The sequence below is a fragment of the Impatiens glandulifera genome, chromosome 4, assembly GCF_907164915.1.
Source record: "Impatiens glandulifera chromosome 4, dImpGla2.1, whole genome shotgun sequence".
NCBI lineage: Eukaryota > Viridiplantae > Streptophyta > Magnoliopsida > Ericales > Balsaminaceae > Impatiens > Impatiens glandulifera.
The window spans coordinates 5,440,032-5,467,941 of record NC_061865.1 but is presented as its reverse complement, the minus strand read 5'-3'; the positions used below and the strand labels follow the sequence as shown (position 1 = coordinate 5,467,941).

Genomic DNA, 27,910 nt, shown 5'->3' with positions numbered 1-27,910 from the left:
TGTCTCATCCATACATTTCACATACCAAAGATGTTTTCGAGACTTTTTCACTTTGAATTCAAAATGATAAGTCATCGCATATTTATATAGCGTCAGTTGAAGTTCTTTTTTAGTATCAAATAACGTACCGACTTCCAATACGGTTTCACTAGTTAACGCCAATGCAAATGAAGGGTCTGTCGGTGATACGTCTGTCGGTGATACGTCTGTAGGGTCTGTCGATGGTGTACCCATTGATGGTCTTGCACTATATGGTGTACCCATTGACGCTCTTGCACTAGATGGTGTACCCATTGACGCTCTTGCACTAGATGGTGTACCCATTGACGCTCTTGCACTAGATGGTGTACCCATTGACGCTCTTGCACTAGATGGTGTACCCATTGGTGTAGGTATTGACCGGTGCAGCGTGCGTGCAACTGCTGATGCAGGACTAGTAGTAGCTTGGAAATCACTAACCCGTTCATAATTAAAGTCAATAACGCGTTCATGATTAATCAGTTCATGATGAGCCCGTTCATCTTCTTCTCCTCCTCCTTCATTTTCACTTTCAAATAAAATCTGTTGAGAAACAACTCGAGAAACAACGCCGGGTATAGGTTTTTGAGTAATGATTGGTAGTGTAGTATCTTGACTTGGGTACTTCTCTACTAATGAGACACAAAGTGGTGACGAAGATGACGAACTTCGACCCGATATCAACCGTGATAAATACATGCCCACATCTTTATCTCCCTCAATAACAACAGGGGGAAGTTTTGCAGAAGGATCATACATGACTTTAATCACTAAATCATATGCAGACTTTTGCACGTTAATCGTCTCATAGATTGTATCAACTAATTCAGCAAATGTAGTACATTGGGGTATATCCATGGTTTTGCATGATTGTGCAGAGAAAGACCTGGTACCATTGGCTGCAATTTGCCACTCTCCATTGTACACAACAAATACGTCAGCAAATACTTCAGCTGCAATTGAAAAAATGATGGTATCAATCGAGAGACACCGTAACAATGAAATGCAAGTAAAGTGTCTGGGGTGCGTTACGCATCTGCGTAACGCAACTGCGTTACGCAACTACGTGACGCAACTGCGTTCCGTACCCGGTTTTCTGCCGCGACGGTGGCATTCCACCTACTCATTCCCTAATCACTATACCCTAACAAACAAAGCGTGGAAAGAGAAATAAAGAAGGAGAAGAATACCTATAGCAGCAGAAAGAGACATTGTGAAGGAAGAGAAATGGATTACGCCGTCGTCTTCGTCGGTCGGTGGTTGTCTTTTTTAGAGAGAAGGAGGAGAAGGGAAATGAAGAAAGAGAAGAAGAAAGAAAGAATGAAGAGAACTAATATTTTTTTTATTATATAATAAGGGCATTGTGGACTTTTCACAATGCCCTCAGGTGCGTCACGCAACCGGGGGTATTTTCGGCAGAAAATTGTTTGGGGGTCACCAGCGCTATAAAAATTAGTGGCCCGCACCAAACATAATTAGCCCCCTTTTTGGGGTCATTTCCTCAAATTTCCCTTTTAAAAAGATATTACAAAATCTTTTAAGTTCAATTATTTATAATTTGTATTGATTTTTTTTAAAATTATTTAATTTGAATAAAAAATCAGTTATTTGAATTTTTAATTAGTTAAAATTTTATAATATCTCTGTATTTAAAATTTATACAAATTAAATAAAAATATTTTAATTAGTGAATTAAGTTATTAATTGAATATAAATAAATTGTGATACGTAAAATTCTTTTTATGAAAGTTAAAGTCAACATCAAACTAGCTAAAGAAAATTAGAATAAAGAAAAGAGAAAAAAAATCATTTATTTATAATAATATGGATTTATTACTTCTAAAAATTTATAAGTAAAATAATAAAGTAAAAATGTGTTATTAAGTGTTAACTTCTTTTATTTTTATATATTTTTAGATTTTGGTATAAAAAATAAAAAATCTCGTACCAAAACAAAACAAAACTCATTATGAATATAATAGGATAAAGAGTCAAGACGCCAAAACACGATATCGACACGTCTTTGATGATGACCGTTCAATCAGCTGTGGATCCAACGGAAGAAGGTGAGCCACGTTGCTTGGATCAATAATGCCCACTTTCATAGTTGCCGGTCCGGCGGCCACATCCATGGTGTTCGACACTTCGACTAGCCGCCACTCCGGCGATCTTCATCCATTCCCCATTTCACTTCAGAAGGTCATCTATTATGTTTATCAGTTCATCAGAATTACCAACGCACCAATCTCCATGAAAAGCCTGATAGAATCTTGGCATCTTCTAGCTGGGTTTGATTGATCATTGAGCTGACCCCACCGTCAGAATAATAATGGGAGTAGATAGGTGGCAATATTTTATGGGTTCGAAATTCCTTATTATTTTAAGTTGTAAACCGTGATGCTGACTGTTGTATTCATTTCAATCATGTCTTGGGGCTTTGTTGGGTAAGTCAACCATTACCCTTTTATCCAAAGTTCTTACTCTCTGGCTTCATAGAACTTAGTATATCTGTAATCGGATGCTTTTATAGGAGAATTAAACTCTAATCAACAAATTGGCATGGCTTCTCGAGTGGAAATTGATGATGAAGTTGAAAACAAAGGTACCATGTGGGACTTGGAACATAATCTTGATCAACCCATGGATGATGAAGCTGGAAAACTCAGGAATATGCACGGTGAAAAGGTATGGTGATTGAATGAGGGACTTATAATAATACAAACAGTGTATATATCTATGAAATAAGACTGTCTTTTGATATATGAAAGGTTGCTAATTGATTTGAGATTTGTTACTTGTAGAAATTCTCTGCACTATTGCTTGTTCAACTTGCGGTTCAGAGTCTTGGAGTGGTGTATGGAGACTTAGGAACTTCTCCTCTGTATGTATTTTACAATACTTTCCCTCATGGAATAAAGGATGATGAAGATGTTATTGGTGCTCTTTCATTGATTATATATTCCCTCACTCTCATTCCCCTGTTGAAGTATGTGTTCATAGTTTGCAAGGCAAATGATAATGGACAAGGTAAGCCTAATCCACAATCTGTGATCTTGTTTTGTTAGAATGTTTAGCCATAGGCCTAGAGTTGGTGCCAACCCACTAGGTAGCTTAGTGGAAAGAGTCTTCCTTAAGAGACCAAAAGTCTGAGATTCGATCCCACTAAGAACACCCTAAGTTGAAGTGGAGGCCATTATTGGGGGTTCGTGAATCGTGATAGCTTCCTAAATTCAAAAAAAGAAAAAAGCCTAGAGTTGATGCGTTAATATATGTGTTTATTTGGGTAAGTCAGACAATTTCTTTATTTCTTTTCACGAAAAGGAAAAAACCTTGTATTAGCAATGAAAAGGATATACAGGAATTTAACGAGATTCTAGACATATTCGTTCTCATTTTCAAAAGCAAAAAATGTACATCAAGTTTTAAAAAAAAAATCATCCGTCAAACTAGCCTAAACAACTAAATTGCTACCAAACATGCGTTGTGGATAACATCTGATCATGATCCAAGCCCCATTCTTTGCACAACGCCCAAGTTGTGAGATTGTCTGGGACTCTGCTTCCACACTCTACTCTGAATCAACATATTTGAGTAGATTTCTCTCAATATTTCATAATTTCTCATCCTTGTCTACAACTTGTATTTCTCTCCTCTAGACATATTCAAAATGGTATCAAAGCAATTTTTATATTCTTTCAGCATCCCCACAACTTTGTTATGCTGCCTCATTGAAAAGTTTAATGTTTGCTCACATGCAAATACATTTTCTCTTGCTACATTTGAACAAGTTTAGTGGCTTATTGGTATTTTGTTTTATATATTTCTTCTCATTTGCTCTACACTTTGATCATAAAGTATGTAGAGAAAATGGTGATTGCTTATTAGCTACTCATAAGTCATAACCGAATGCATAACTTGTTGTATTTCCAGCTTATTCCTTTACTGACTCAACATGAAGCCTTGTTAATTTATTCTAGGGTTAGGTATTCTAACCCTAATTATTCCTCATTTCAGAAACGATGTCTTATTTGGTCACCCATTTAGTAAAGAGTTTTGGGATTTGTTGTGAATTCTTCTAAACCTTAGTTGGGTTATGCCTTACTTCATTGACAGATTTTGGGAGTTTGGATTGATTGAGGGATTCATCTTGATTTCCTATTATCATTTGGTTAACCTTATGGAATAAAAGGACCAAGAGATTAGTGTCATGTTTGAAAGGCAATTTCCTTATTGTCCTCACTTTCATTGACAAGGTGTATGCAACCTTCATGGCATGCAATATTACGGAGTTGCTTTTTATTTAGTTTTCGGGATTATTTGGTTTCTCTTTGTCGCCTTCTCGCCACATTGTTAATCAAATTGACCTTATTTGAAAATTAAATTAAATTATTGTGTGTGTATACTATGGAAACATATGATTGCTGCTTCTTAATATTATTACATAGAACTAATCATAAATTATTCGAGAAATGAATTGCTTAATATTTCAATGGGCAGGTGGAACGTTAGCACTTTACTCCCTGCTATGTCGACATGCTAAGATCAGGATAATTCCTAATCAGCACAAAACTGATGAGGAGTTGACAACATATAGTCGCAGCACAATTCACGAGCATTCCTGTGCTGCAAAAACCAAGAGATGGCTAGAAAGGTATACTTTCACAAAGAATGTGCTTCTTGTTCTTGTCCTTGTTGGTACTTGCATGGTGATCGGCGATGGAATCCTTACTCCAGCTATATCAGGTCCGCAATAACATACATACCTATTTCAAGGACACCCTGGTGCATTTTCATTTGTTAACATTTCCTATTTTGATGTGTTCTGCAGTTCTTTCAGCTGTTGGTGGTATAAAAGTAAACCAACCCAAGTTGAATAATGGTAATTTCTGTTCCAACCAAAACTTGTAGTTGAATAAATGTAAACTTAATGCTGACAAATGGTTTTATTTTATTCGCAACAGATGTAGTCATCACTGTTGCAGTTGTCATTTTGGTTGCTTTGTTTAGTATGCAACACTATGGAACTGATAAAGTTGGGTGGCTCTTTGCTCCAATCGTACTGGTTTGGTTTATTTCAATTGGAGGTATTGGAATATACAATATTTGGAAGTATGGTAGCAGTGTTTTACGAGCTTTTTCACCTGTGTATATATACCGATATTTCAAAAGGGGAGGAAGAGAAAGCTGGACCTCTCTTGGAGGAATCATGCTTAGCATCACTGGTAATATATTATTATTATTGTTTGTCTACAAGCTTGTTTGATGTAGGACTATTTGAAAAAAAAAAATCTAGGTTATGAAATTTAAACCTTGTTCATTGAAAAAGTGGTTATTTGAGTTAAATTACTAAAATATCCTTTTGTAAGGGTAATTTTCTATTTTTATTGATGATTTGATTGATGATGGGATGAAGATTTTTCCATAAAAAAAATAAAAAATAACCCAATATAAAAAAAAGCTCTTACAATCAGTTATTTGGAAGAACTGTTGATGACATACTGTTTTGTTTCTAAATGGGTACTTCACTCACAACAGGAACAGAAGCACTCTTTGCTGATCTAGCTCATTTTCCAGTTGCGGCTATACAGCTTGCTTTCACTGTGTTGGTTTTTCCTTGCCTTCTATTGGCTTATTCAGGACAAGCTGCATACATCATGAAAAACCAGGACCATGTTAAGGATGCGTTCTATAAATCCATCCCGGGTATATTTTCCTACCCTTCATTTTGTTTTTTCCTTCTCTTTACTGCTTCAATAGTTCAATTCAACCATCAATGATAATATTGATTCTGCAGAGAGTGTATATTGGCCAATGTTCATCGTGGCGACTTTAGCTGCAATTGTTGCCAGCCAAGCAACTATATCTGCTACTTTTTCAATAATAAAACAGGCCCACGCTCTTGGATGTTTTCCCAGAGTAAAAGTTGTGCATACTTCGAAGAAGTTCTTGGGGCAGATTTATATACCAGACATTAATTGGATCCTGTTGATTCTTTGCATTGCTGTTACAGCTGGATTCAAAAATCAAAACCAAATTGGCAATGCCTATGGTAAATGCTATTTGTTATTGTTTACCTTATTTTTTTCCCTGTGGTAAAAGTGAATGAGACAAGTATCTAGAAACCTTCTTTCTGAAACTTGTTTAAGCTTATTTGATATAGTTTTTCCTTTTAAAAATAATCCGATTTTTTTTTGGGAAAAAGCTTGTTAATTGAAAAAGTGGATTATATGGGCTAAATGGCTAAAATATTTTTTTTATTTGATACTTAAGACCTTTTTTAAGAGGTAGGCATTTGTTCTTTTTGGGTTAACGATTTGAATGATGATGAGATAAGAGGTTATTTGGATTACCCTTTTGTCAAACAAGGTATTTGAGACTAGATGGACATATACTTCTCAATCCTAACCTTATTTGAATACTATAAACATTAAAACAGATCTATACCTTTTCAAGTTAGTGGTAATATTGCTAAGGGCTTGTTTCATGTGGAATATTTTTTGAAATAATCAGATTCTTTGACCAAAATGTTATTACTTAAGGCTTGATTAATTGATGGAGTTTAGGATTAATTCAAATAATCTATTGTAGTGGAAAGTGAATGGAGATGTAATGCTTCAATTTCAATTACCTTCAAATTTTTTTATTTATTTTTTCATTTCTTACCTATGTTACATAAGATTGATTAAATCGTTTGTAACAGGGACTGCGGTTGTGATTGTCATGCTAGTGACCACACTTCTAATGATTCTAATCATGGTTCTCGTGTGGCGATGGCATTGGATTTTAGTCATCCTCATAACCGCCTTTTCTCTCGTTGTCGAATGCACCTACTTCAGTGCCGTACTAATCAAAGTGGGTCAAGGCGGGTGGGCCCCACTCGTGATCGCGACAGCCTTCCTCATCATCATGTACTCGTGGCATTACGGCACGCTCAAACGCTACGAGTTCGAGATGCACAGCAAGGTCTCAATGGCATGGGTTCTCGGGCTCGGCCCGAGTCTGGGCCTGGTCCGAGTCCCGGGAATCGGGCTCGTGTACACCGAACTCGCGAGCGGTGTTCCCCGCATGTTCTCCCACTTGATAACCAACCTACCCGCAACTCATTCCGTGGTTGTATTCGTTTGCGTGAAATACCTCCCCGTGTACACGGTCCCTGAGGACGAAAGATTCCTCGTGAAACGGATCGGGCCCAAGAATTTCCACATGTTCCGATGTGTCGCGAGGTACGGGTACAAGGACCTTCACAAGAAAGACGACGCGTTCGAGAAGAAACTTTTTGAGAATCTATTCACGTTCGTGAGGTTGGACTTGATGATGGAGATGGAAGCGTGCTCAGACTCGGACTACTCAGTGTACAACGAGCACGAGTGTACGAGAGAAGCAAACGAAATCGTGGATCTCATGGTCTCGTCAGCGGCTGAGGACACGATCGTGACTTTGTCATCTACGGGGGAGCAGGAAAACAGTCATGGGGGAGAGCTCGACGAGATGGAGTTGTTGTCGAGGTGTAGAGATGCCGGAGTTGTGCATATTCTTGGGAATACGGTGGTGAGAGCGAGCCGCGGTTCGAGTTTTGTGAAGAAAATTGTTGTGAATCACGTGTATGCGCTCCTTAGAAAGATATGTCGCGAAAATAGTGTCATTTTCAATATTCCACATGAAAGCCTTTTAAACGTTGGCCAGGTGTGTTATGTATGAAGATTTTACTGTCAATTTAATGTAAGTATCTTGTTTTGAAAAAAATGAAATCGGAAATTCCAAATGTTACCACAAGTTAGAAAGTTTGTGGCTTTAATGATATACCAATACATAGTTATGTTATGCCTATAAAGTTTGTTCAATTAGCTCAAATTTGCTTATTATCTTTAAGCATGCTTATTATGGTCAAAAGTAAAAAAAAGTGATCAATGCAAGTGCATATGATAACACCAAATGATTTTGGTTTGCATTTACAAAAATCCAAATTTGAAATTGTTTGGCTAAAAAATGGGATAAAAAAATTTACTCTCAACAATTTTTAATCTAAAATTTTACAATATTTTAGTCAGTTAATAATAAAAAATTTCACACTTTTAATATAAAATGTAAACAAAGTTATGTTGACTGTTCTCCATAAAAGGACTTTTAATGATTCATTGATGAATTGCTTAAATAAATAAAAAGGAAACGATTGCATTCTATTAAGGGGTATCTATTTGAAGCAAAAAAAAAATAAAAATCACATTTTGCAAGATCTACAACAAATATTCTTAACAAAAATAATAATATATATTTCTTTTTTCTTTTAATGTAAAATTTTGCATAACTATGGTACAACCTAATTATAATTTCTATTTTCATTTAAAATATTTTAAGTGTGAATTAACAAATAATTATAATAAAATTTTATAATAACAACTATATATTATAAACACTAGAACTTGATTTATCCAATTTAAAAAAAAAAAAATCAGAATAGTTTTTTAAAATTACAAACTCATTAGTGAATTTAAATAAAATTAAATAAATATTTTGAATAAATGTTATATTCATTAAATATAAAATAAATTAAAATTTTATTTGGAAAAATGTTAAATCCATCTATCCAAATTAATAAAAAAAAATATTTAAAAAAATATTATATTCATTTATTTTAAAATTAATTAAAATATGGCTTAAACAAAATAAACAATTATTTGAAAAAATGTTGTAACCATTGCAATTTCAAAATAATTATTTAAAATTCTAAAATACACAATAAATAAATAAAATAGACAAAATAATTTTTTATGTCTATTAATTATTATTTTTTTTTTATTTTACAGGTAATAAAAATCTACATATAAAAAATAAAGAGAAGAAAGTAAAAAAAAATAATCAAACGAGGTATAAGCCCGCGAAGGCAAGGGACGCAAACGGTAGGGTAACACCAGGAAAGCGGATTATTTCTCAAACAATCCTAAATTGTCGTACTCGTCGAGAAGGTTAAATTCAATCGAGCAAGTGATCGGTCGTTAATGACTTTTATTCGAAATCGAATCGACCTAGGTCACTTGCTGGCTCAAACTAGCTAAAAAATAGTTTTAAAAAGGGACCTTCGGGCCAAGAAGGTCAACAGGAACCAAGTCTCAATCAATCAAACTCAATTCGTCCTTAAAAAATTTCAAATGTTTTTACTTCTTAAAAATTCTTATATATTCTAGTTCATCTAAAACTTCAACAAGAGTTCAAGAGTGTTTTTCAACTCACTATAAACCATCGTTATGTCGTTATTAATATCATATATAACAAAACTTGAGATTTTATATTTCAGTCCATTTGTTCTTTGATATCGCATGATTACTAAATTTCTTGATTTGAATTTGATTATAAAATTATTTATAAACTTTCTATCAAAATTAATTTAAATCAGTCAACTCCAATTGAAATAACCAATTTCAATTTTAAAAGTAAAAAAATTAAACATATGGTCTTGAGTTTTAGATAAGAATAGAGATCAAATAAGTTGTCCAATCATTTGTAAATAATGTTAGGAGTATTTCTAAACAGATTCGGCATCATCTGAAACATGTTTGACTAAATATAAAATTCTCTAGAAAAAAGTTTTGAATTTGAGTTTTAAGATTCGTTTAAACTCACAACTAGTTGGTTTTGTCCAACTAGTTTTAATTTCAATGACCTTAAGGAAACTATTCCAAAGCTCATCACTCAAATTAAAACCTTGAATCGAAAAATAAATTTTTCTATAAAAATGGTTATATCTGCCCGTTGATGTCCTTCACATTTGAATGACGTCTTCGGAGTGTGACCAATAAATTCAATGACATGCATTTGGTTAATCAACTAGAGCCTCCTAGCCAAAGACCTAAACTTGCAGCTTTTGTATGGCTGGAGGTTGAAAAGGGGTCAAACTCGGCCTCCAACGTCCGAGTCACCCGTGCGCTCCCCTGGTTCACCCGTGCACGCCTCGTTCCGCGTTGACCAACAGCTAAACCATTTGATCCCAGTTCAGACTTCAGACTGTGTCTAAGTCAGCCCAAAGCGTCCTAAACCGCGCCCCTTTGATTGGCGGTCCACTTTGTTTGTTTTAGTTCTTTTAATTTTAATGGTTTTTTAACATTTAAAGATTCTAAAATAATTTTAAAAATATTAAAATATATATAAAACCATTAAAAATATTTTATTAAAGACTTCGTTTGAATTTATTTTTGTAAATCTAACTTTATTAATTTATATTTTTTAGGTACCTTTCTCTATAATTTTCGACATCAATCACAAATATTGACATTTATTTAACATTTTAAAATTTAAAATGTCAAACTTAAACGAATGTCTAGAATTTAGAAATAGAATTGGATAAATAAAACGTAAGAATTCAACTTTTTACCCCACCAAAGTGACTAGTAGAAAGAATCAACTTAAAAAATAACATGTCACGAATTTGATTCAAACTGAAGTTTTTTTGAATGAAAGTGGAGAGCCATGACTATGATATGTCATACTAGTTTTTCTTAATTCAAAAAAAAAAATCACGCAAATTTTTTCATGAATGTCACCAAACATCGAACTCAAAAGAACCTATAAAATTACATTTATATACGTAAAATATTTTTTTATTAAAAAAATCAAGTGACTACTCTAAAAATTAATATGTCATTTTAAATTTATTTAAAAATTTGTTTAATAAAATCTATACGTCAGAATAATTTTTTTTACGAAATTCGAGAAGAGAGTAAATTATGAAATTTTTGATTATTAAATAAAAGAATTACCTAAAAATTTGTAATGCTAGTTTTCCTTATTTCAAAAAAGAATCAATTTTTTTTTATATAGCCAGTTTTTTTTGTGAAGAAATATCGTTTTTTTATAGACATAGAGGACATAATGCGTAAGCCCTTGCCTGAGTGTTATTAAACATCGAACTTAAAAAAATCTCTATAATTACATTTGTATAAAATATTTTCTTGATTAAAAAAAAATTAAGTGAGGACTCAAAAAATTAATATGTAGTTTTAAATTAATTTAATATATATTTTAAAATTTGTTTAATAAGATCTATAAATTCGATTAATTTATTTTATAAAGAAAAGAGTAAATTAGAGATCTTTTTTATTATTAAATAAAAGATTACCTAAAAAATTGTCATGCTAGTTTTCTATATTTTTTTTCAAAAAAAGGATAATTTTTTTTATTATAGTCAATTTTTTTTGAAATACTATTTTTTAACAGGCATAAAGGACATAACACGTAAACCCTTTACTGAGTGTCACCAAATATCGAACTCAAAATAACGTATGAAATTATGTTTCTAAAAATCATTATCTCCTTTTAAATTAATTTAAATTATATACATTAATTTAAAATTTCTTTAATGTGATCTATCCTTTCGATTCCTCCTCTCTTTTACAAAATACTAGAAGAGAATAAATTACGAGATTTTTTATCATTAAATAAAATGGTTATCTAAAAATTGATTTAAATTAATTTTAAAAATTAATTACTTTTAAAATAAAATTTCTTCACCACCCTATCAGCCTATCCCTATGCACCTACATCTCTAGGCGTTACCACTTACCACAAATCTCCTAACAACAACAATTGGAATTTTAAATCTAAAATGATGAATTCTAATAAAAATAAATGAATTTACAAAAAAAAAATTAAAAACATTATTAATACTTTAAAAATTACCAATATCATTTAAAAAATACTTATTAATAATAAGTACTGTATTTGAGTTTAGATATATTTATGATTAAATTTAGTTTTGAAACTTTAGGTTTATGTGTCATTTAGTTAGAATAAGAACTCCTATGATTTATTTTTCTTTTAAGATAAAGACACTTGATTATCTTGTGTCTGTATTTAAAAAATATCAAAAATATACATATATTTATTTCCGGATAAATTTCTGATGAACAAGACTCATATGGTAATATGAAATTCATACTTGTTCTCATTGTTACTTTGTTCTTGATAATTATCATATTTCTCTTCGTCTTATTTTTCTTCTTTGTTTTCGTTTTGGTAGTGGAAGTTACAACTCCCCGAACACCTGTAAGAGGGTACAAACCGTATATTTCCGCAAGCTTCAAAGACTCACTGCTGTCACTACCGTTTTCGTCCTCCATTCGCTCGCAGCTCTCAACCTCCTTCTCCAACTGCCCTTTCTCGTGCATTTTCCGGATTTCTGCTGCCCATATGATGTGCTTACCAATAAAAACATACATTTGAATTCTTGATCTCCAATTATCAATAAAAAAAAAATTCCACATGCATTGATACAATTCTATAAACTCAATTTTAAAGACTTTGTGGATTTATCTAATATTGTTACCTCATATCACCACGTTAGCAAGATAAATAAATTTCTTTTTAAATACTTTTAAAAATAGAATAAAACATATATTTCCTAAAACACATTATCCTCAAATATCTTCTTATTTATTTAAAAAAAAAATCACCAACTTAATTTATAAACTAAAATTTCACGATACATTTATTTTACTTTTATAAAATTTAAATATAAAAAATATTATAATAATTTAATAAAATAAAAACCCACTTAAAAAAAAACTTCAAAAATTAATTTTTTAAAATGGGTTGACTTATTTTCACTAGAAGAAGAAAAATAAAATCTAAAAAGGGTAATTCTGGCAAACAATAATAGCTGTCGAGATTTACTCCTAAACAGGGGAACAAACATCATCACAAGTAACCAAAAACATATCATAAATTTCCTATAACAGATTGTTAAAGACTAAAGCTTTATTTCAATTGATGATGAAAATAAGCTACATTTCAATGAAATCTAACCTTAAAATTTCAATCAAACTGAAAAAAAAAATATGGGATCTTGAATTTATGGTATAAGAATCAAGAACACCTAATTTGATGGCGGCGATTGGAAAGAGAAAGGAAGAAGAGAAGAATGCGGAGAAGGAATGAAAAAAAAAAAAATCTTGGTGGGCATGCGTTCTTGTGATTCCACGTGGCAAAGTGGGACTGGATGAATGCTTTTCTTCCGGCTCCCACGACAACACAACTCCTGCTGCCGTGTCAGTGAAAACCCCGTCTTCCTATGACCCCGGCGAATCCGTATATACTTCTCTCTCTTACTTTCTCTTTCTCTCTCTATTTATATTTCTTTTTCGCGACTCGTATCGGTCGCCTAAGTTCATCGATGCCCTAATCGGTGCTTTCTACATCTATTTCACTTCAACCATTCATCTCAAGCTATCAAAAGTTATCAATTGATTGATTATCTCCTTCCATTCATCGTCCTATTTGCGATTCCTCATAGAGATTGGTATGTTTTTCTTAAGGGTACTGTTGTTTTTACTAGTCTGCATGCAAATTGAACTGATTCATGAGATGGGTGTAGCTTGTTATGAAGTCATTGTTGGTTAATTGATAGATTGATATGATATGATTGTTGTCCTGTTTGTTCAATCTTGTATCAAGGTTTTTGATGGTGGTTTATTAGTAGTGAATGTAGGTTTTAATGTCAATGTAGTTGGATGGTTAGACAATTTGGGGATTGTTTCTTGTTTGATTATAGCTGAAGATAGAAAGTAATTGATTTAGGTTTTTCTAAGTTTGAAACAGTCATTGATCTTGATGTTAAATAATGGTGTACAAGTTTGAAGGGTTAAAGCTTTTATGGAAAAATAAAAAAGGATTTAATGCGCAGGAAAGATTTGCGGTCAATTACTGAAGTTGTTATGGGATAAATGATAAATGCATTTTCAACATGAAGGAGAATAGTTCCATATCTAGCAAAATTCTTAATAAGAATACGGTTTCAAAACATAAAAGAAGAAAGCTTGCATCTGGTGATGCAGATATATTGAATTCCAAGGAAGAAGCTAATCCTTCTGTTTCTGCTTCGGAGTCCACCCCAAGTAGCAGTTCATCTTCCAAGCGCAAGAAGAAGGGGAATGATGGGGTTAGTCTTGTTCACATTTTTTTTCTCGCTTCATTCAATATGTTGAAAATGGAGCTTGTGATGCTTTTGTTTGTTTTGTTTTCAGTACTACTTTGAATGTGTAATCTGTGATCTTGGTGGAAATTTGCTTTGCTGCGATCGCTGTCCTAGAACATACCATATTCAGTGTCTTAATCCTCCATTAAAGGTAAAACTTCTTCAATAAAAGATTTATTTTTAAATGATTTTTCCTCTTATGTACTTTTGTTGTCTCTTTAATTCATTAATGTCAGCGCATTCCGAGTGGGAAGTGGAAGTGTCCTACTTGCAGTCAGAATAGTGATTCCCATGAACCCATGGACCATCAGGATATCAAATCTAAACCAGCACGGACAAAGGTAACCTCGGGTAAATCGAAATCTGCTGCGAAATCACACAACAATGGGAAGGAATCTCAATTACTTGAGGGTACTATTCTTGGAAAGAAGAGATCATCTAGTAAGAAAAAGCGTTTGCGCACTCACCAAGTCCAGGCTGTTGAAAAGGCATGCGTGGATAATGATATTGAGGGTAAGCCTGAAGTTGAGTTAGCATCTGAGATGATGGACTTAAGATCAGATCCGGATCCTATGCCAGATTTACCTGATCGTAATGGAATCTCAGATATACAACCTGCTAACGAAACTGTCACTGCCAATGTCAAAGAGAGAAAAAGAAAACGCAAGGTCCATATAGGCGATGGTAAGAAGAAATGTAGAAGTGATGAAGGTAATGGAAAAAGTGGTTCCCAAAGACATGGAAAGAAAGACAATAAAAAATGTCCAAAACGTAAAAGTATTCATCATAGGCCTTCTGCATCTAGCTTAAAGGATGACAATGTGAAAAAGAAATCGAATAAACACCTAAAAGATGAGGTACTGTCTTTTTTTCCTTTCTAGCGCTTGTTGGAGTTGGTCTAATTGTGCATTTGTTTGTATCTAAAATATTGACAAACCTTTTTTCTTTCTCAAATTACACATATTTCCTACTGTAATAATGTTATATTTCTTGTAATTTCCAACTACATAGAAAAATTGGTTATTGATTGTAAGCTACTATCTCACACATGGTATTTTCTAGGATTATACTTAGATATAAGCTACTGATTAGAAACATGTTTCTTCTGGTCTGTTTTATGATCATGCTATCCATACATTACTAATTTGTTTTACGAATCAAACAAATAGGGTTATTATTGTGCTTGAATCTTTTATGTTTTTGATGAGTGTTTTTATATGATATAGTAAATCCAGCTCATGGTGATCCGGAATCACCACATGTTGGTATCTAATGCCTCTATACTAGGTTTGGAGCGGAAGCCAAGACAGTTAGCTCCACTAACTCATTTTTTGGAATCTAAATTGAGGCTTTATAGGCAATAGACTTTTCAAGTCTTGAATTGCATCCTAATCTAGACCATAGACTACATACTTCTAAAAACAAAAGAATAGCTCAATAGTCGAAGTTTAAGAAAGGAGTCTTCATATTTCAATGCTCGGTAAACAACATCGTTGCATCTTTTAAATGCACTAGTGAACAACACAACACATGATAGTTGTTTTTAGTTATTAGTTCAAATATTTATTTGAAATCACTATAATAAACAAATTATTTGATAATAAGGTAATTATTATTTTATGAATGTACTTTTGATATATCTATATGTTGTTATAATGTATCCAGAACTATTTTGATAAAATTATAAATTAATAAAGAATATGTTTGTATGTTATTTTAATTCAAAATATCAATTCATTTATGACTATTTGATTACTTATACATACCTAAGTGTGCTAATACTATTAAAATCTTCTTCTGAATCATTATAAAGCTGTATGCATATATAACGTAATAAATTTATAACCACTCTCTAATCAGACATATTTGCGTATAAATAAGGAAAACGTGTTTATTTCGTTGAGGTGTTAGGTTCAAAATTAGAGTTTATATCTAATATTAAATAATATTTAAAGAGTTTTTGCAAACAAACATATTAAAGCTAAATATTTTACTTATTTGTAGTGATACATTCAAAGATATGTCTAACAAGTGTACTTCAAAATATCAGTGAAAAAGTATATACATCTATATGCGAGATGGTAGTTTTAACTAGATAGTCTAGTTAATAATCGATATGGTAGGTTTAAATTAAAAGTCTTGACTAAAAATATCTAATATTTTAGTAACACCGAATAACTTGGGAGAATATCGTAAAGGGTACTTTTAGGGAATTTAAAAAGTTCCCGGTCCGTAAGGAATTTAAAAAGTTCCCGGTCCGTAAGGAATTTAAAGAGAAGCAAAGATTACACAGTGGTGTTATTTATGTATGTCGAAAAAAAGGCAAAAGGGGCTGAACCTAAAAGTTATCGTGTTAACGCCAACACTGTTAGGAAATCCGTCTTAATGTGGACCCTGAAAACTTACGACAACATTGAACATTTTGAGAAAGTCTTAGCCTACTAGAAAAGGCGACAATTGCTTCGAGGAGTTCTTTGAAACATTTGAATTCTCCTTTGGGAGGACTTAAGTTTCTCGTGATGGTTACGTGAAGCGACCGACATGTGTTTTTGGTACTCCGTACCTTTCTGTATTTAGAGAAGTTTGAGAACCTATAAGAGGAATTACCTATTCACATGAATGGAACAACTGACATATTTAATTGAAAAGTATGATTTTAGCTCGAGATTCACCATAACAATAAGGCTGGAGGCAGCATAAAGACCAATCCATAGGGGTCAAGCCATCTGTGGCTATACGTGCTGAGGACTTGTTTCCCTTTTTGCTGCCCATTAGGAAATATCCTCTTTAATGCTGTTACATGACAATGAATTTATATCATATATGCATGATTCTCTCTAGATATTGGTCACAGATAATATACACTTGCTTTCATTCCAACCAACCATGAATATATATTTTCCTTTGATGTTTACCATTTAAGCTAGTGCATACGCAGGTTAAGTTTTCTGATGTATATGCTTGGTCTTGAAAAAGGCTTTTTGCATGCCCTATTTTTATTGGATTTCTTGTCATCATTAAATTAAACTTGATGTTGCAAATATTAATGAACTTGTTTGACAGCTAGGTTGCATGTTTTTTCTAGCGCCAGCAATACATTGAATTTGCATTTTTGATATTTCTTTTCAAATCTATTGACGTTTCCTTGTCTTATATTGCTTTGTTTAAATTATTGTTTTGCTCATGCTACAGGCTGGTAAGGTAGATGTAGCCATAGAGAATGAGTTGCATGAAGCGGACAAAATTGGTAATGGAACACTTACTGAAACATTAATTCCTGGTGAAATTCAGCAGGTGTACATCCGACTATTGTTAATAGTGTATAGATCTTGTAAATATCATTATTTTTATGATCTTACACCTATTGCATATCATCATTACACAGGTTGATCGTATATTGGGATGTCGACTGGCGAATAATAATAAGATCTCCACGCTGAATGCAACCGATCTGGCCTTTGAGGACGTTCCTCTTTTGCATAACCAGGATATGTCAGCAAATGTCAATCCCGTCTCTGATACTACCCTGGATGAGGAAATCACTGCTCAGAGTGGACAGATAGTCATCAATAACTCTGTGGTTGAAAAAAGCACAAAAGATTCTGGGGTGGATAAGATTCTTGTATACACACGATCTGTGGCTAAAGAAAATAGTTTCCCAGATTCGATGAAAGGGTGCACTAGTATCTCTAGTTCTATAGCTATAAATGGAAAGGATCAAGATGGCCCCGTAGAAAATGGAGAGTTCTTGAAGAACTCGTTGGAGGTTACTTCCACGGGCAACGAAAATGATTCATGTTCAATGAGACTTGAGATAACTGAGGATTCAAAAGATAGTCAGCACATAGTTCCTCAATCAATTGCTGAAGTGAAGGAGGCAGCTGTTGAAATGGGAAAGGATAAAGGTACTAGTTATAAAACTGATAAAATTGTCCAGGCTGAATCAGGATCTTCTGGCTTTGATGCTGTAAACCCCTCGTATGAATTTTTAGTCAAGTGGGTTGGGAAGTCCAACATTCACAACAGTTGGGTTTCTGAGTCTCAGTTGAAAGCTCTTGCAAAGAGGAAACTAGAAAATTACAAGGCCAAGTATGGGACAGCACTATTAATCATTTGTGAAGAACAATGGAAGCTCCCCCAGAAAGTGATTGCCATGCGTTCCTCTGAAGCTTTGGTGAAATGGACTGGTCTACCTTATGATGAATGCACTTGGGAAAATCTAGATGAGCCTGTTATAGCCAATGCCTCTCATCTGATTGATTTATATAAAAGTTTTGAGCTAAGAGTTTCAGAGAAAAATGATTCAAAGGAATGTGCACCAAAGGTTAAGTCTGATGATCAGCAAAAAGAGATTGTTATGCTCACTGAACAACCAAAAGAGCTTGAAGGAGGCACATTGTTTCCTCACCAACTTGAAGCATTGAATTGGTTACGTAAATGTTGGTACAGATCCAAAAATGTGATACTTGCCGATGAAATGGGGCTAGGGAAGACAGTTTCGGCTGGTGCTTTCATGTCATCGCTATACTTTGAGTTTAAGGTCAAGCTGCCTTGCTTAGTTTTGGTTCCTCTTTCCACTATGCCTAATTGGATGGCTGAATTTGCATTATGGGCACCTCATCTAAATGTAGTTGAGTATCATGGATGTGCAAAAGCAAGAGCTATGATCCGGCAGTATGAGTGGCACAGTAATGATCCGACATACAAAAGCAAAAAATCTTTCAAGTTCAATGTTCTTTTAACTACATATGAGATGATTCTTGCCGATTCTTCTCATCTACGTACAGTTCCATGGGAAGTTCTTGTTGTCGATGAGGGTCACCGTTTGAAAAATTCAAGCAGTAAGCTCTTCAATCTGCTTAACACGTTTTCTTTTCAGCATCGTGTGTTGCTAACTGGCACTCCTCTTCAGAACAATATTGGTGAAATGTTCAACCTGCTAAATTTCTTGCAACCTTCTTCATTTCCTTCACTTTCGTCATTTGAAGAGAGGTTTAGTGCCCTAACAACTGCTGAAAAAGTAGAGGAGCTGAAAAATTTGGTTGCTCCACATATGCTCAGGAGGCTTAAAAAGGATGCCATGCAGAATATCCCACCCAAAACTGAGAGAATGGTTCCTGTGGATCTAACATCCATCCAAGCAGAATATTACCGTGCAATGTTAACAAAAAACTATCAGATTCTACGTAATGTAGGAAAAGGTGTTCCTCAGCAGTCAATGCTCAACATTGTGATGCAGTTGAGAAAGGTTTGCAACCATCCGTATCTCATACCAGGTACTGAACCTGATTTGGGGTCTGCAGATTTCCTTCATGAGATGCGTATAAAAGCTTCTGCGAAGCTGACCCTGCTGCATTCAATGCTTAAGCTATTACTCAAGGATGGTCATAGAGTCCTTATATTTTCCCAGATGACAAAACTTCTTGATATCCTCGAGGACTATTTAACATTTGAATTTGGGCCCAAAACATTTGAAAGAGTAGATGGCTCTGTTTCTGTTGCTGATCGTCAAACTGCAATTGCACGATTCAACCGAGACAAGAGTAAATTTGTTTTCCTGTTGTCAACACGCTCATGTGGCCTAGGAATCAATTTGGCAACAGCTGACACTGTCATTATTTATGATTCAGACTTCAATCCTCATGCAGATATTCAAGCAATGAATCGGGCACACCGTATTGGTCAATCAAATAGACTCTTGGTTTACAGGCTAGTTGTTCGGGCTAGTGTTGAGGAGCGAATATTGCAACTTGCAAAGAAAAAATTAATGCTTGACCAGCTTTTTGTGAACAAGTCAGGATCACAAAAGGAGGTGGAGGATATCATACGATGGGGAACTGAAGAACTCTTTAACAATTCGCCTGCCACTGATGGGAAAGATATTGGTGAGAATAATGGCATTAAGTGTGAAGTGGTCGCAGATGTGGAACACAAGAAGCGGAGGACTGGTGGCTTGGGGGATGTCTATGAAGATAAGTGTACTGATGGTAGTGGCAAAATATTATGGGATGAAACTGCAATCCTTAAATTGCTCGACCGTTCAAGCATGAAGTGGAATTCAGCCGAAAATGGTGAAGAGGACCTGGATAATGATATGCTTGGCTCTGTAAAAGTGAGGACATACTTTCCACACTATCCTAATACAAAATTATATAAATATTTTTTCAAATAGTTGACATACTATTGTCTAGCATGTCCATTTAAAATATAGGTTTCATAATTTTCATGCTCTCTGCATCCCAACTGCATAGAAAAAGATAAATGTTTCTCTTCACCGTGCAAAGAATGAATAAACATGGAAATCTAGATTTCGTCCTTTATGTGTGAAGTAATGTTATATTCATTCAAGTATATGTTGACGTTGCAATCTTTTTGTGACTGAATTATCAGATGTTTTGCTGACTTCCCTGTGTTTTTCTATATTCCTCTTTATTTAATCCCCGAGTAGCCTCTGGAATGGAACGGTGAACCAACAGAAGAGCAACGTGAAGCGGAATCACCTTGCATTCTGGCTGAAGAGCTTGCCGCTCAAGGTTCAGAGAAGAAAGAGGACATTTCTGTTGCTTCTACTGAAGAAAATGAATGGGATAGGCTTCTGCAAGTGAGGTAATTAGTGAGTTCTTATGGGGCTTTGTAGTTTTCATATTATACTTATCCCCACTATACTACTGGGTTAGTACCCCTTTGATATTTGATGTTAACCTGTAATACTTCATGCTGTAAAACAAGTGGTATCGTTTCTTGGTTGCTAGATCTGGATAATATTTTTAATATTATGAAATGAAGATGGGAGGTAAAAAAGATTATATTTCTTAAATAAAACTGTATCCTTGGAGAGCCTCCCTGAACTAACTTCTTCAAGCTGATTTTTGTGTATACTGTACAGCTATGTACATACTTGATTTTGTCTGTTATCAGATCTTCCTACACACTACTACTGGTTGACATCATACGCTGACACCCTCAGCCAGTTTTTTTTTTCTGAAAAAAGGTGAACTTTTATTTCAGAAAGGGGTGAACCCATATTGTGTTCACACTTCACATTTACAGACAGATAGGAAAAAAACATTGAAATGGCAACATAATAAATCCCTATCATATCCCATTGTACAGTTATCCTCACTCCTAAACCGTTTTCCTTGGAACTTTCATGCATCTCAAAAAACTACTTATCTCGTCTTAGTTCTAATAATCCTAACATAAATGATGTTTACCTGTACATTTTGATTTTGCTGGTTTTTCAATTAAATTTGGTTTCATCCAGAACCTGAATGATTGGTCAAACATGTTTATACCTCACTCTTTTGTTTGTGTTTTACTCTGTAGATGGAAAAAATATCAAAATGAGGAGGAAGCTACACTTGGGAGAGGGAAGCGACAAAGAAAAGCAGTTTCATACAGGGAGGCTTATGCTCCACAATCTGGTGAAGCATTAAGTGAGGTAAGATATTGTCCTCTATAGCATAACCTATTAGTAGATTGCCAAAACATATGCTAGTTACTTGCAGTCATTTTTTTGGTCTCGGAGTTATTTATTGGCTTAGAACATCAAGGTGTCCAAACTGGTTACTATTGTTTACCCTACATATGTTCATGTTCTCAACCATTTGCCACTTAGATAAGCTTGGATCTTCATAATTTCATAGAAGGTTTTTGTGGGAATTAGTGGTTAACTCTATATGGTATAACTTATAACGATGCAATTAGAATATGATAAGGAATTTTTATCTTGGCACTCATTCGTAGAACTGTACTAATGTCCAAAATCCCATTGGAGTTTGTGGCATTAATGTTTTGTCCTAAAAAAGTTGGACAGAAGAGATAAAAGAACCTGTGACAAATCCGCAACCCAAGTTTATCAAATAGAAACTCTATAAGTTGAGTGAAAAAGGATAAATAGAAGAAAATAAGACTGAGAGGGGAAGGTTCTAATTGAGGGGCAATGTGTAGAAATATCAATGACTGGTTTTCCACATGCCGTGGTGTTGAACGCCACTGATAATTTTGAATCTTTAGGTTTCGTTGTCAAATTGAGTCCGTGTCGATTCATCTTATGCAAAGTTGAAATTATGAACAAGGTTTACCAAAATTAAATTCCATTGACAGAATGTTGCTTACAGCTTAAAAGTTTTAAGATTTATTTTGAACTTTTCAGATCAGGTTTAAGTTTTTATAAGCAGTAAATGCAACTTAAGGTAACCAAATCAAATATGTATTATTTCGATGTTTTTTTTATTTTCTAATTGTCTAAACAATTAAGAGATTAATTTTCTTGAAAAGGTACATGAGATTATTTTCTTTTGTCTTTTCGCACTAAGGAATTTTTAGACTGCTCTTTCTACTCTTATGTCCAACCATCGCATAGTGCATTATCTCTCTAAAAGCAAGTCTTTAATGCAACTGTGTGAATTTGGTCACGGTTAGGGTAAAGTCGAAATGATACCCTAGAAATAAAGGGCTGAGATTGAAGCTAAATGGACAAGATCAAATGTAGGAAGCTGTTCTTGATGTTTTAGGAAAAAATAGATTAAACTAGTCCCTGAAGTACTAATTGATGTACAAATAGTGAATACAAGTTGTTAGGAGTATCTTGAGTATTCTGGATTAATGACTTGTATAAATAGAGCATAGATGATCTTGTACAGGTATGATTGAAATGATAGTATTGGCCTATGTTTTACACTTTTACCTTTGATTCTTCTTCTCTTCTCAGACAATACGTTTAGAAAACGTAACTAATTCTTTGAAAATTATTAACAAGCAACACCTTTGGTAAGTCAGAAGTATTAGATAAGGACTTAAAATCAGTTTTAATCGATTGGTAGAGGTTTTATGGTGATGTTCTATTTTTTTTCAGAATTCTGTAAGTGGACATTGCATTTTTTGGTAATTTTGTTTATGTTTAAGAAAAAACAGATTTAAAACTGCCCTACAAAGATTAGATTCATGGTAGTCTATAAATTTGGTTTTAGGATACAGAAAAGACAGTCATTGTAATCACCTGGCTTAACATGAACATTCTCTCTTTCCCCTGTTTTCTTGTTGTAACAGAATGGTCTTGATGAAGCGCCAGAGCCAGAGGCCGAGCAAGAGCCAGAACGAGAATACTCAACAGCTGGAAGAGCACTAAAAGCTAAATTGTGAGTTTATCATGCTTTCTATTCCTTGATAGATTTGCTTGAGGCTTACTGTATATACACTCACTAAGAGATAAATAACAATTTATAATGGATTCCGTTTCTAATTTGAACAGTACCAAGCTACGAGCTCGGCAAAAGGAACGCATTGCTCGGAGAAATGAAAATCACGCCGCTAACCAGCATGCTCAGATAGTCTCAGATTCCAAGTCGTCTCAAGTCCCTCCATCTAACCATAAAAATGAAGATAAAGTGCTTCAGCCTGCTGAAGAGAAGAACAACTTGAGAGAAGTTCATCAACCTCTCCCAGACGTCTCACTTCCAAATGATAACCAGATGGGCAACATCAACAATTTATCGCCTGTCCTGGGTTTATTCGCTCCCAATGCTAATCAATATAATTCGTCACATCGCAATTATTCAAGATCGTATAAGAGACAAGGAAAGAAAATATCCTTGCCAACAGAGTTTCCTTTTAAGGCAACTCCTGCTGCTGGTGCTGCTATTTTAAACGATGTCAATCTTAAAAGTCATGATTTGGCCTCGGAGAGAATTGCGCTCCCACACCCGGAGACATTATTACATTTGTTTCAACAGCAACAAATGCAGGCTAGTCTCCGCCCACCTAATAATCAGGTACACTCCCTATTCATGTTAGGAAACACTTTCGATTCTGTGTATCTGGATCCAGATGAGAAACCACAAATAACTGTTTGAATCGGACTAAGTTTAGTTTCCAAATATGATCTTATCCACATGAGAATGAAAAGAGGGTTTCCAGATAAATCCATTTTGGAAACAGTCAAATATATACAAATAGGTAACACACTTATCTTAACTGGTGATCTGATTTGGACAATGATCCAGATGAGGACCATAAAGAATAACCCCCATCCCACACACGAGAGTAGTTTAAGTGATAAAGTCTTGAATTTAGGGTCCTACTGAAATCACCTTGATTAAAGTGGAGATTGGCGGTGAGAGGTTGTGTTAGTCTCCTCTAGGAAAAGGAAAACCCTCGTCTCAAAATGATTTTTTTTTAGCTTTCCTTTGGTTTATGATTTGGAAACAGTCAAACCTATACAAATAGGTCACACAATTATCTTAAACAGTGATCTGATTTGGAAGATAACCCCATATGAGGAACATAAAAATATCCCCCGCCCAACCAAACCACACACACCCAAAATAGTTTAAGTGATAAGAGTTACCTTAATTAAAGTGGAATCATGGCGGTGGGATGTTGTGCTAACCTAATCTATGAAAAATATTATTGCAAATTTTTCCTTTGAATTTATGAGTTCATACTACTGTGCAGCATTCTTCCATTTCACGAGGGAAAGGTCCTGAGCATTTCGACAATCTGGGTTCTTCTTCTTCTTACTCTCAAGGAAAGATGTTTCTTCCAAGATTACCAGCATTTGATGAAAAGTTTTTTCCAAGATTTCCTTTCCCTACCTCAAGTGTGCCGCCTCATTCAGCTCCAGATATGGCAGCACCAAACTTGTCACTGGGGACTAGAACCGTCGATGCAACAAGCGATCAGCAAGACTTTCCAACAATGCCTTTGTTTCCTAATTTGAAATTTCCAACAGACAGGAATCTGGCTCAGAAGCTGATGCAGCAACCCTCATTTTCTTCATTTCCAGAGAATCACCGAAAGGTTCTCGAAAGCATCATGATGAGAACTGGATCAGGGTCCATTGGCAGTAGCCTGCATAAGAAGAAGTCAAATATAGATATTTGGTCTCAAGACGAACTTGATTTTCTATGGATCGGTGTTAGAAGATACGGGCGCGGAAATTGGGACGATATGCTACGAGATCATAGGCTGAGATTCTCGAGATTGAAAACCGCCGAAGATTTATCGATAAGATGGGATGAGGAGCAACTCAAGCTGTTGGATGGTGGTACTATTGTTAAACCTGCTGGGCCTTCAAAACAAACCTCCAAAGCTCCACCCTCGTTTTTTCCTACACCGGACGGAATTATGGTAAATAGATTTTCCGGGCCCTCTCGGTTCCAAAGTCACCTCTCGGACATCAAATTAGGGCTTGGTCGTGACGATTTAGTACAGTTACAAAAGGAGCATCTTCCTTCTGTTTTGCCCATGTGGAATCCAACAGTTTTGAATTCATCAAACATACCCGATATGCGAAAAGAGGACGAAGTGCGTGTGGGACTTGTCAATAAAGGGAAGAATGTTGTTTCCTGTGACGATGAAAATCAAGGGGCAGGCAGTTCTTCGAAGAGTAAGCTTCCTCATTGGCTTCGGGAAGTTGTTAAGGTTCAGCCAAAATCTCCAGAACCGCAACTGCCACCAACTGTATCGGCAATATCCGAATCAATTCGTCTATTGTATGGACCGGAGAATCACATGACTACTATTCCACCGTTCTTAGTACCAGGCCCACCTCCTGTTGAGCCAAAGGATCCTAGAGCGGCAATCGTGAAGAAGAAAAGGAAGCACAATTCGAACATTGACATCGCCTCTCAAAGTCTAAATGCTGTAGAAGAAGAGCAAGGAGAAAGAAGAAGAAGCCCGTCTGAGGCTAAAGATGAATCTGGGGAACAGGCGGCGGTTGAAGAGGAGAGGAGGCAGTCCCCGGTGGAACTGAACCGCGCAGAGAGGCAGTCGTCGGAGATATCGTCGGAAGGGACTGTGTCCGATGATCGTGATTGCGATAGTTAGTTTGAAGTAGTTCATAATTTTCTTTTATTTTTTTTTTTTGTAGAAGATGGTTTAAACTCTTACTAATTTCTTGGTTATACTGTGCAGCAACAATATGGTTGTAAACAAAATGTAGTTTAGTATAATAGATGTGTACAGATAACATAAAGATAAAACCATTTTTGTTTCTTAATCTGCTTCTTAATCTCCTTATATTTTATTTCTGTATGTCACTGATCTGAATCTGAATTATATTTACATGCTTAATGATTGATATATCTGATGAAAAACTCTTATTTGAAAAGTTCACTTTATATATATGGGAAGTGCCTCCAAGGATTACAAAAGTGAGAAGCAAATACAAAAAGACTTGAAAGGATAAGATTATATTCCAATCGGATCCAAAAAGTCCCTCTCTATGCAGACCCTTTTTGTTGCTTTCTTTTAAAATTGGGCACCACATGATTGGAAGAATCAGCTTTCGATAGGTTATTCCCAAAAGTTACCGTTACATGACATAACCTAATCCTAAGTAATTCACACTTAGAGAGGTATTCCAATTAACGTAGGCTTGAAAACAACGAATTAAGTATATAACCCGCAAATACACTTAACCATTTAAACAGACGCAGAACTTGCTGTCTGACGGGCTCGAACTCAGGAATTTAGGGTTGGTATTCACCTCTTGTTACCGCTAAGATAAAAAAAGGAATGATCAAAACTATAGTTTGTCTAGCCTATTTCAGACTCTTTTCTCCTATTTTTTAGTTTTTTAATGAGATAGTACTGAACCGTTTTCTAAAAAAAGCATAATCGAAGTTGTTGATCGCAATGAAAATGTCGTGTTTGATTGTTTCCTTGTTCTTCCGGTTTGAGCAACGTCATGTTAGAACCTTCCGTTATCAGTTCTATAGATAATGCGAATGTCTTCATCTTCATGAGTAACTTCTCAATAAATTAGGCATTTTTATATATTTTGTCGCATAATCTCATTTATCATTTATTGCTTCATTTAATTCATTTAATAAAAAAATTATTTTTAAATTTTTAAATAATAATTAAATATTAATTAAAATAAATCGATGTAGACTAATCCGATAAAAGAGAACCCGTAATGCACTTCTAGTAGCATCGCATCGAATCCAATAGTTGTCCCGACGTTTAAGAGCCTAAAGCGAAAATTTATAATAATTTTGTATCATAAAATCACACTTATTTGTATTATATTTTTTTTCTTCTCAAAATATAATAAAGTGTTTACTTTTATTGTAATATTTATTTTAAATTATTTATGTTATTTTTTAAAATATATATAGGTTAATTTTACTATAACAAAAATTTATATTGAAAATAGTTTAAATGTCATTTTTTTATAAATGATTTAAAAAAGTTATCAAAATCCCAATAGTTCATATCCACACCACATCTCAACTTAATGTATTTTTTTTTTAATAAAGATTCTCATACAAAATATTTAATTAGTTATATAAAATAGTTTTTACATTCAACTTTATAGAATTAAAATAAGAATAAATGCCATCTATTCTAAATAACATTGGATTCCCCCAATTAGCATATAAGAAAAACAAAACTCCAATTAAAATAACCAGATATGAAGAATAACTAATTTATTACTAAAAATAAATTAAAAATATCTAACTTATATTTAAAAGATGAAATATTTCCAAAAAATAAACTCTATTCCGAGCAAAAACCTAGATCATAAATCTATCGTGAAAACGCAGCCGACGGCGGCGGTGAGACGGCGGTTATAGGAACTGCGCAGGCGAATCTAGACGAGAAAGTGCAGAATCGATAGTAATAATCATCATCAAAGGAGAGATTGTTATTACCGGAGGAATCAAAATTAAGAGAATAACTTGACGGATCGTAACGACACTTGAACGACGATTGCCGACTCCGATTCTTCATCCTGATCTCGCTGCTTCGTTTCTTCATCGAATTAAGGAGATTCGTCACCAGATTCGACAGTCCGCAACAATCGCCTCTGTTTCGCGAAGAAGATCCGTCAGTTTCGCCGCCGGAAATACCGCCGGCGGCGGTTGAAGGTATAGTGGCGTTGGAGACTTTTGATTTACTTGGAATTAGAAAACCTACCAT

At 34.5% G+C, this 27,910-nt stretch overlaps 3 protein-coding genes across 4 annotated transcripts; 2 read left to right on the top strand and 1 right to left on the bottom strand.

Annotated features, from left to right (window-relative positions):
- The first annotated feature begins 2,502 nt into the window (after positions 1-2,502).
- Positions 2,503-7,729, top strand: LOC124933909 (potassium transporter 10-like). Its single transcript, XM_047474350.1, has 8 exons — positions 2,503-2,703; positions 2,820-3,045; positions 4,516-4,761; positions 4,847-4,897; positions 4,980-5,240; positions 5,554-5,721; positions 5,813-6,067; positions 6,719-7,729. The coding sequence occupies exons 1-8, from the start codon at positions 2,578-2,580 to the stop codon at positions 7,714-7,716; spliced, it is 2,331 nt and encodes a 776-aa protein (XP_047330306.1). The 5' UTR covers positions 2,503-2,577; the 3' UTR covers positions 7,717-7,729.
- A 5,098-nt stretch (positions 7,730-12,827) lies between these two features.
- Positions 12,828-25,990, top strand: LOC124934230 (protein CHROMATIN REMODELING 4). Of its 2 annotated transcripts, none has more exons than XM_047474728.1 (11): positions 12,828-13,095; positions 13,691-13,945; positions 14,031-14,132; positions 14,218-14,838; positions 17,174-17,275; positions 17,367-20,093; positions 20,430-20,587; positions 21,308-21,422; positions 23,033-23,121; positions 23,235-23,754; positions 24,437-25,990. In XM_047474728.1, the coding sequence occupies exons 2-11, from the start codon at positions 13,751-13,753 to the stop codon at positions 25,808-25,810; spliced, it is 6,003 nt and encodes a 2,000-aa protein (XP_047330684.1). In that variant the 5' UTR covers positions 12,828-13,095; positions 13,691-13,750; the 3' UTR covers positions 25,811-25,990. The 2 variants fall into 2 exon arrangements, with proteins under 2 accessions (XP_047330684.1, XP_047330683.1); XM_047474727.1 differs by having other exon boundaries at positions 12,828-13,306.
- Positions 25,991-27,352: 1,362 nt separating this feature from the next.
- LOC124934535 lies at positions 27,353-27,910 on the bottom strand. Its single transcript, XM_047475068.1, has one exon. It carries the CDS (start codon positions 27,908-27,910, stop codon positions 27,518-27,520), a length of 393 nt encoding a protein of 130 aa, XP_047331024.1. The 3' UTR covers positions 27,353-27,517.

Excerpts from the sequence above, each read along its gene's own strand:
- LOC124933909 (XM_047474350.1), top strand. The coding sequence starts at position 2,578 with ATGGCTTCTCGAGTGGAAATTGATGATGAAGTTGAAAACAAAGGTACC. Across the intron at positions 5,722-5,812 it reads GTTCTATAAATCCATCCCGG|AGAGTGTATATTGGCCAATG; the intron begins GTATATTTTCCT and ends TTGATTCTGCAG. Across the intron at positions 6,068-6,718 it reads CCAAATTGGCAATGCCTATG|GGACTGCGGTTGTGATTGTC; the intron begins GTAAATGCTATT and ends CGTTTGTAACAG.
- LOC124934230 (XM_047474728.1), top strand. The coding sequence starts at position 13,751 with ATGAAGGAGAATAGTTCCATATCTAGCAAAATTCTTAATAAGAATACG. Across the intron at positions 14,133-14,217 it reads GTCTTAATCCTCCATTAAAG|CGCATTCCGAGTGGGAAGTG; the intron begins GTAAAACTTCTT and ends CATTAATGTCAG. Across the intron at positions 20,588-21,307 it reads GATAGGCTTCTGCAAGTGAG|ATGGAAAAAATATCAAAATG; the intron begins GTAATTAGTGAG and ends TTTACTCTGTAG.
- LOC124934535 (XM_047475068.1), bottom strand. The coding sequence starts at position 27,910 with ATGGTAGGTTTTCTAATTCCAAGTAAATCAAAAGTCTCCAACGCCACT.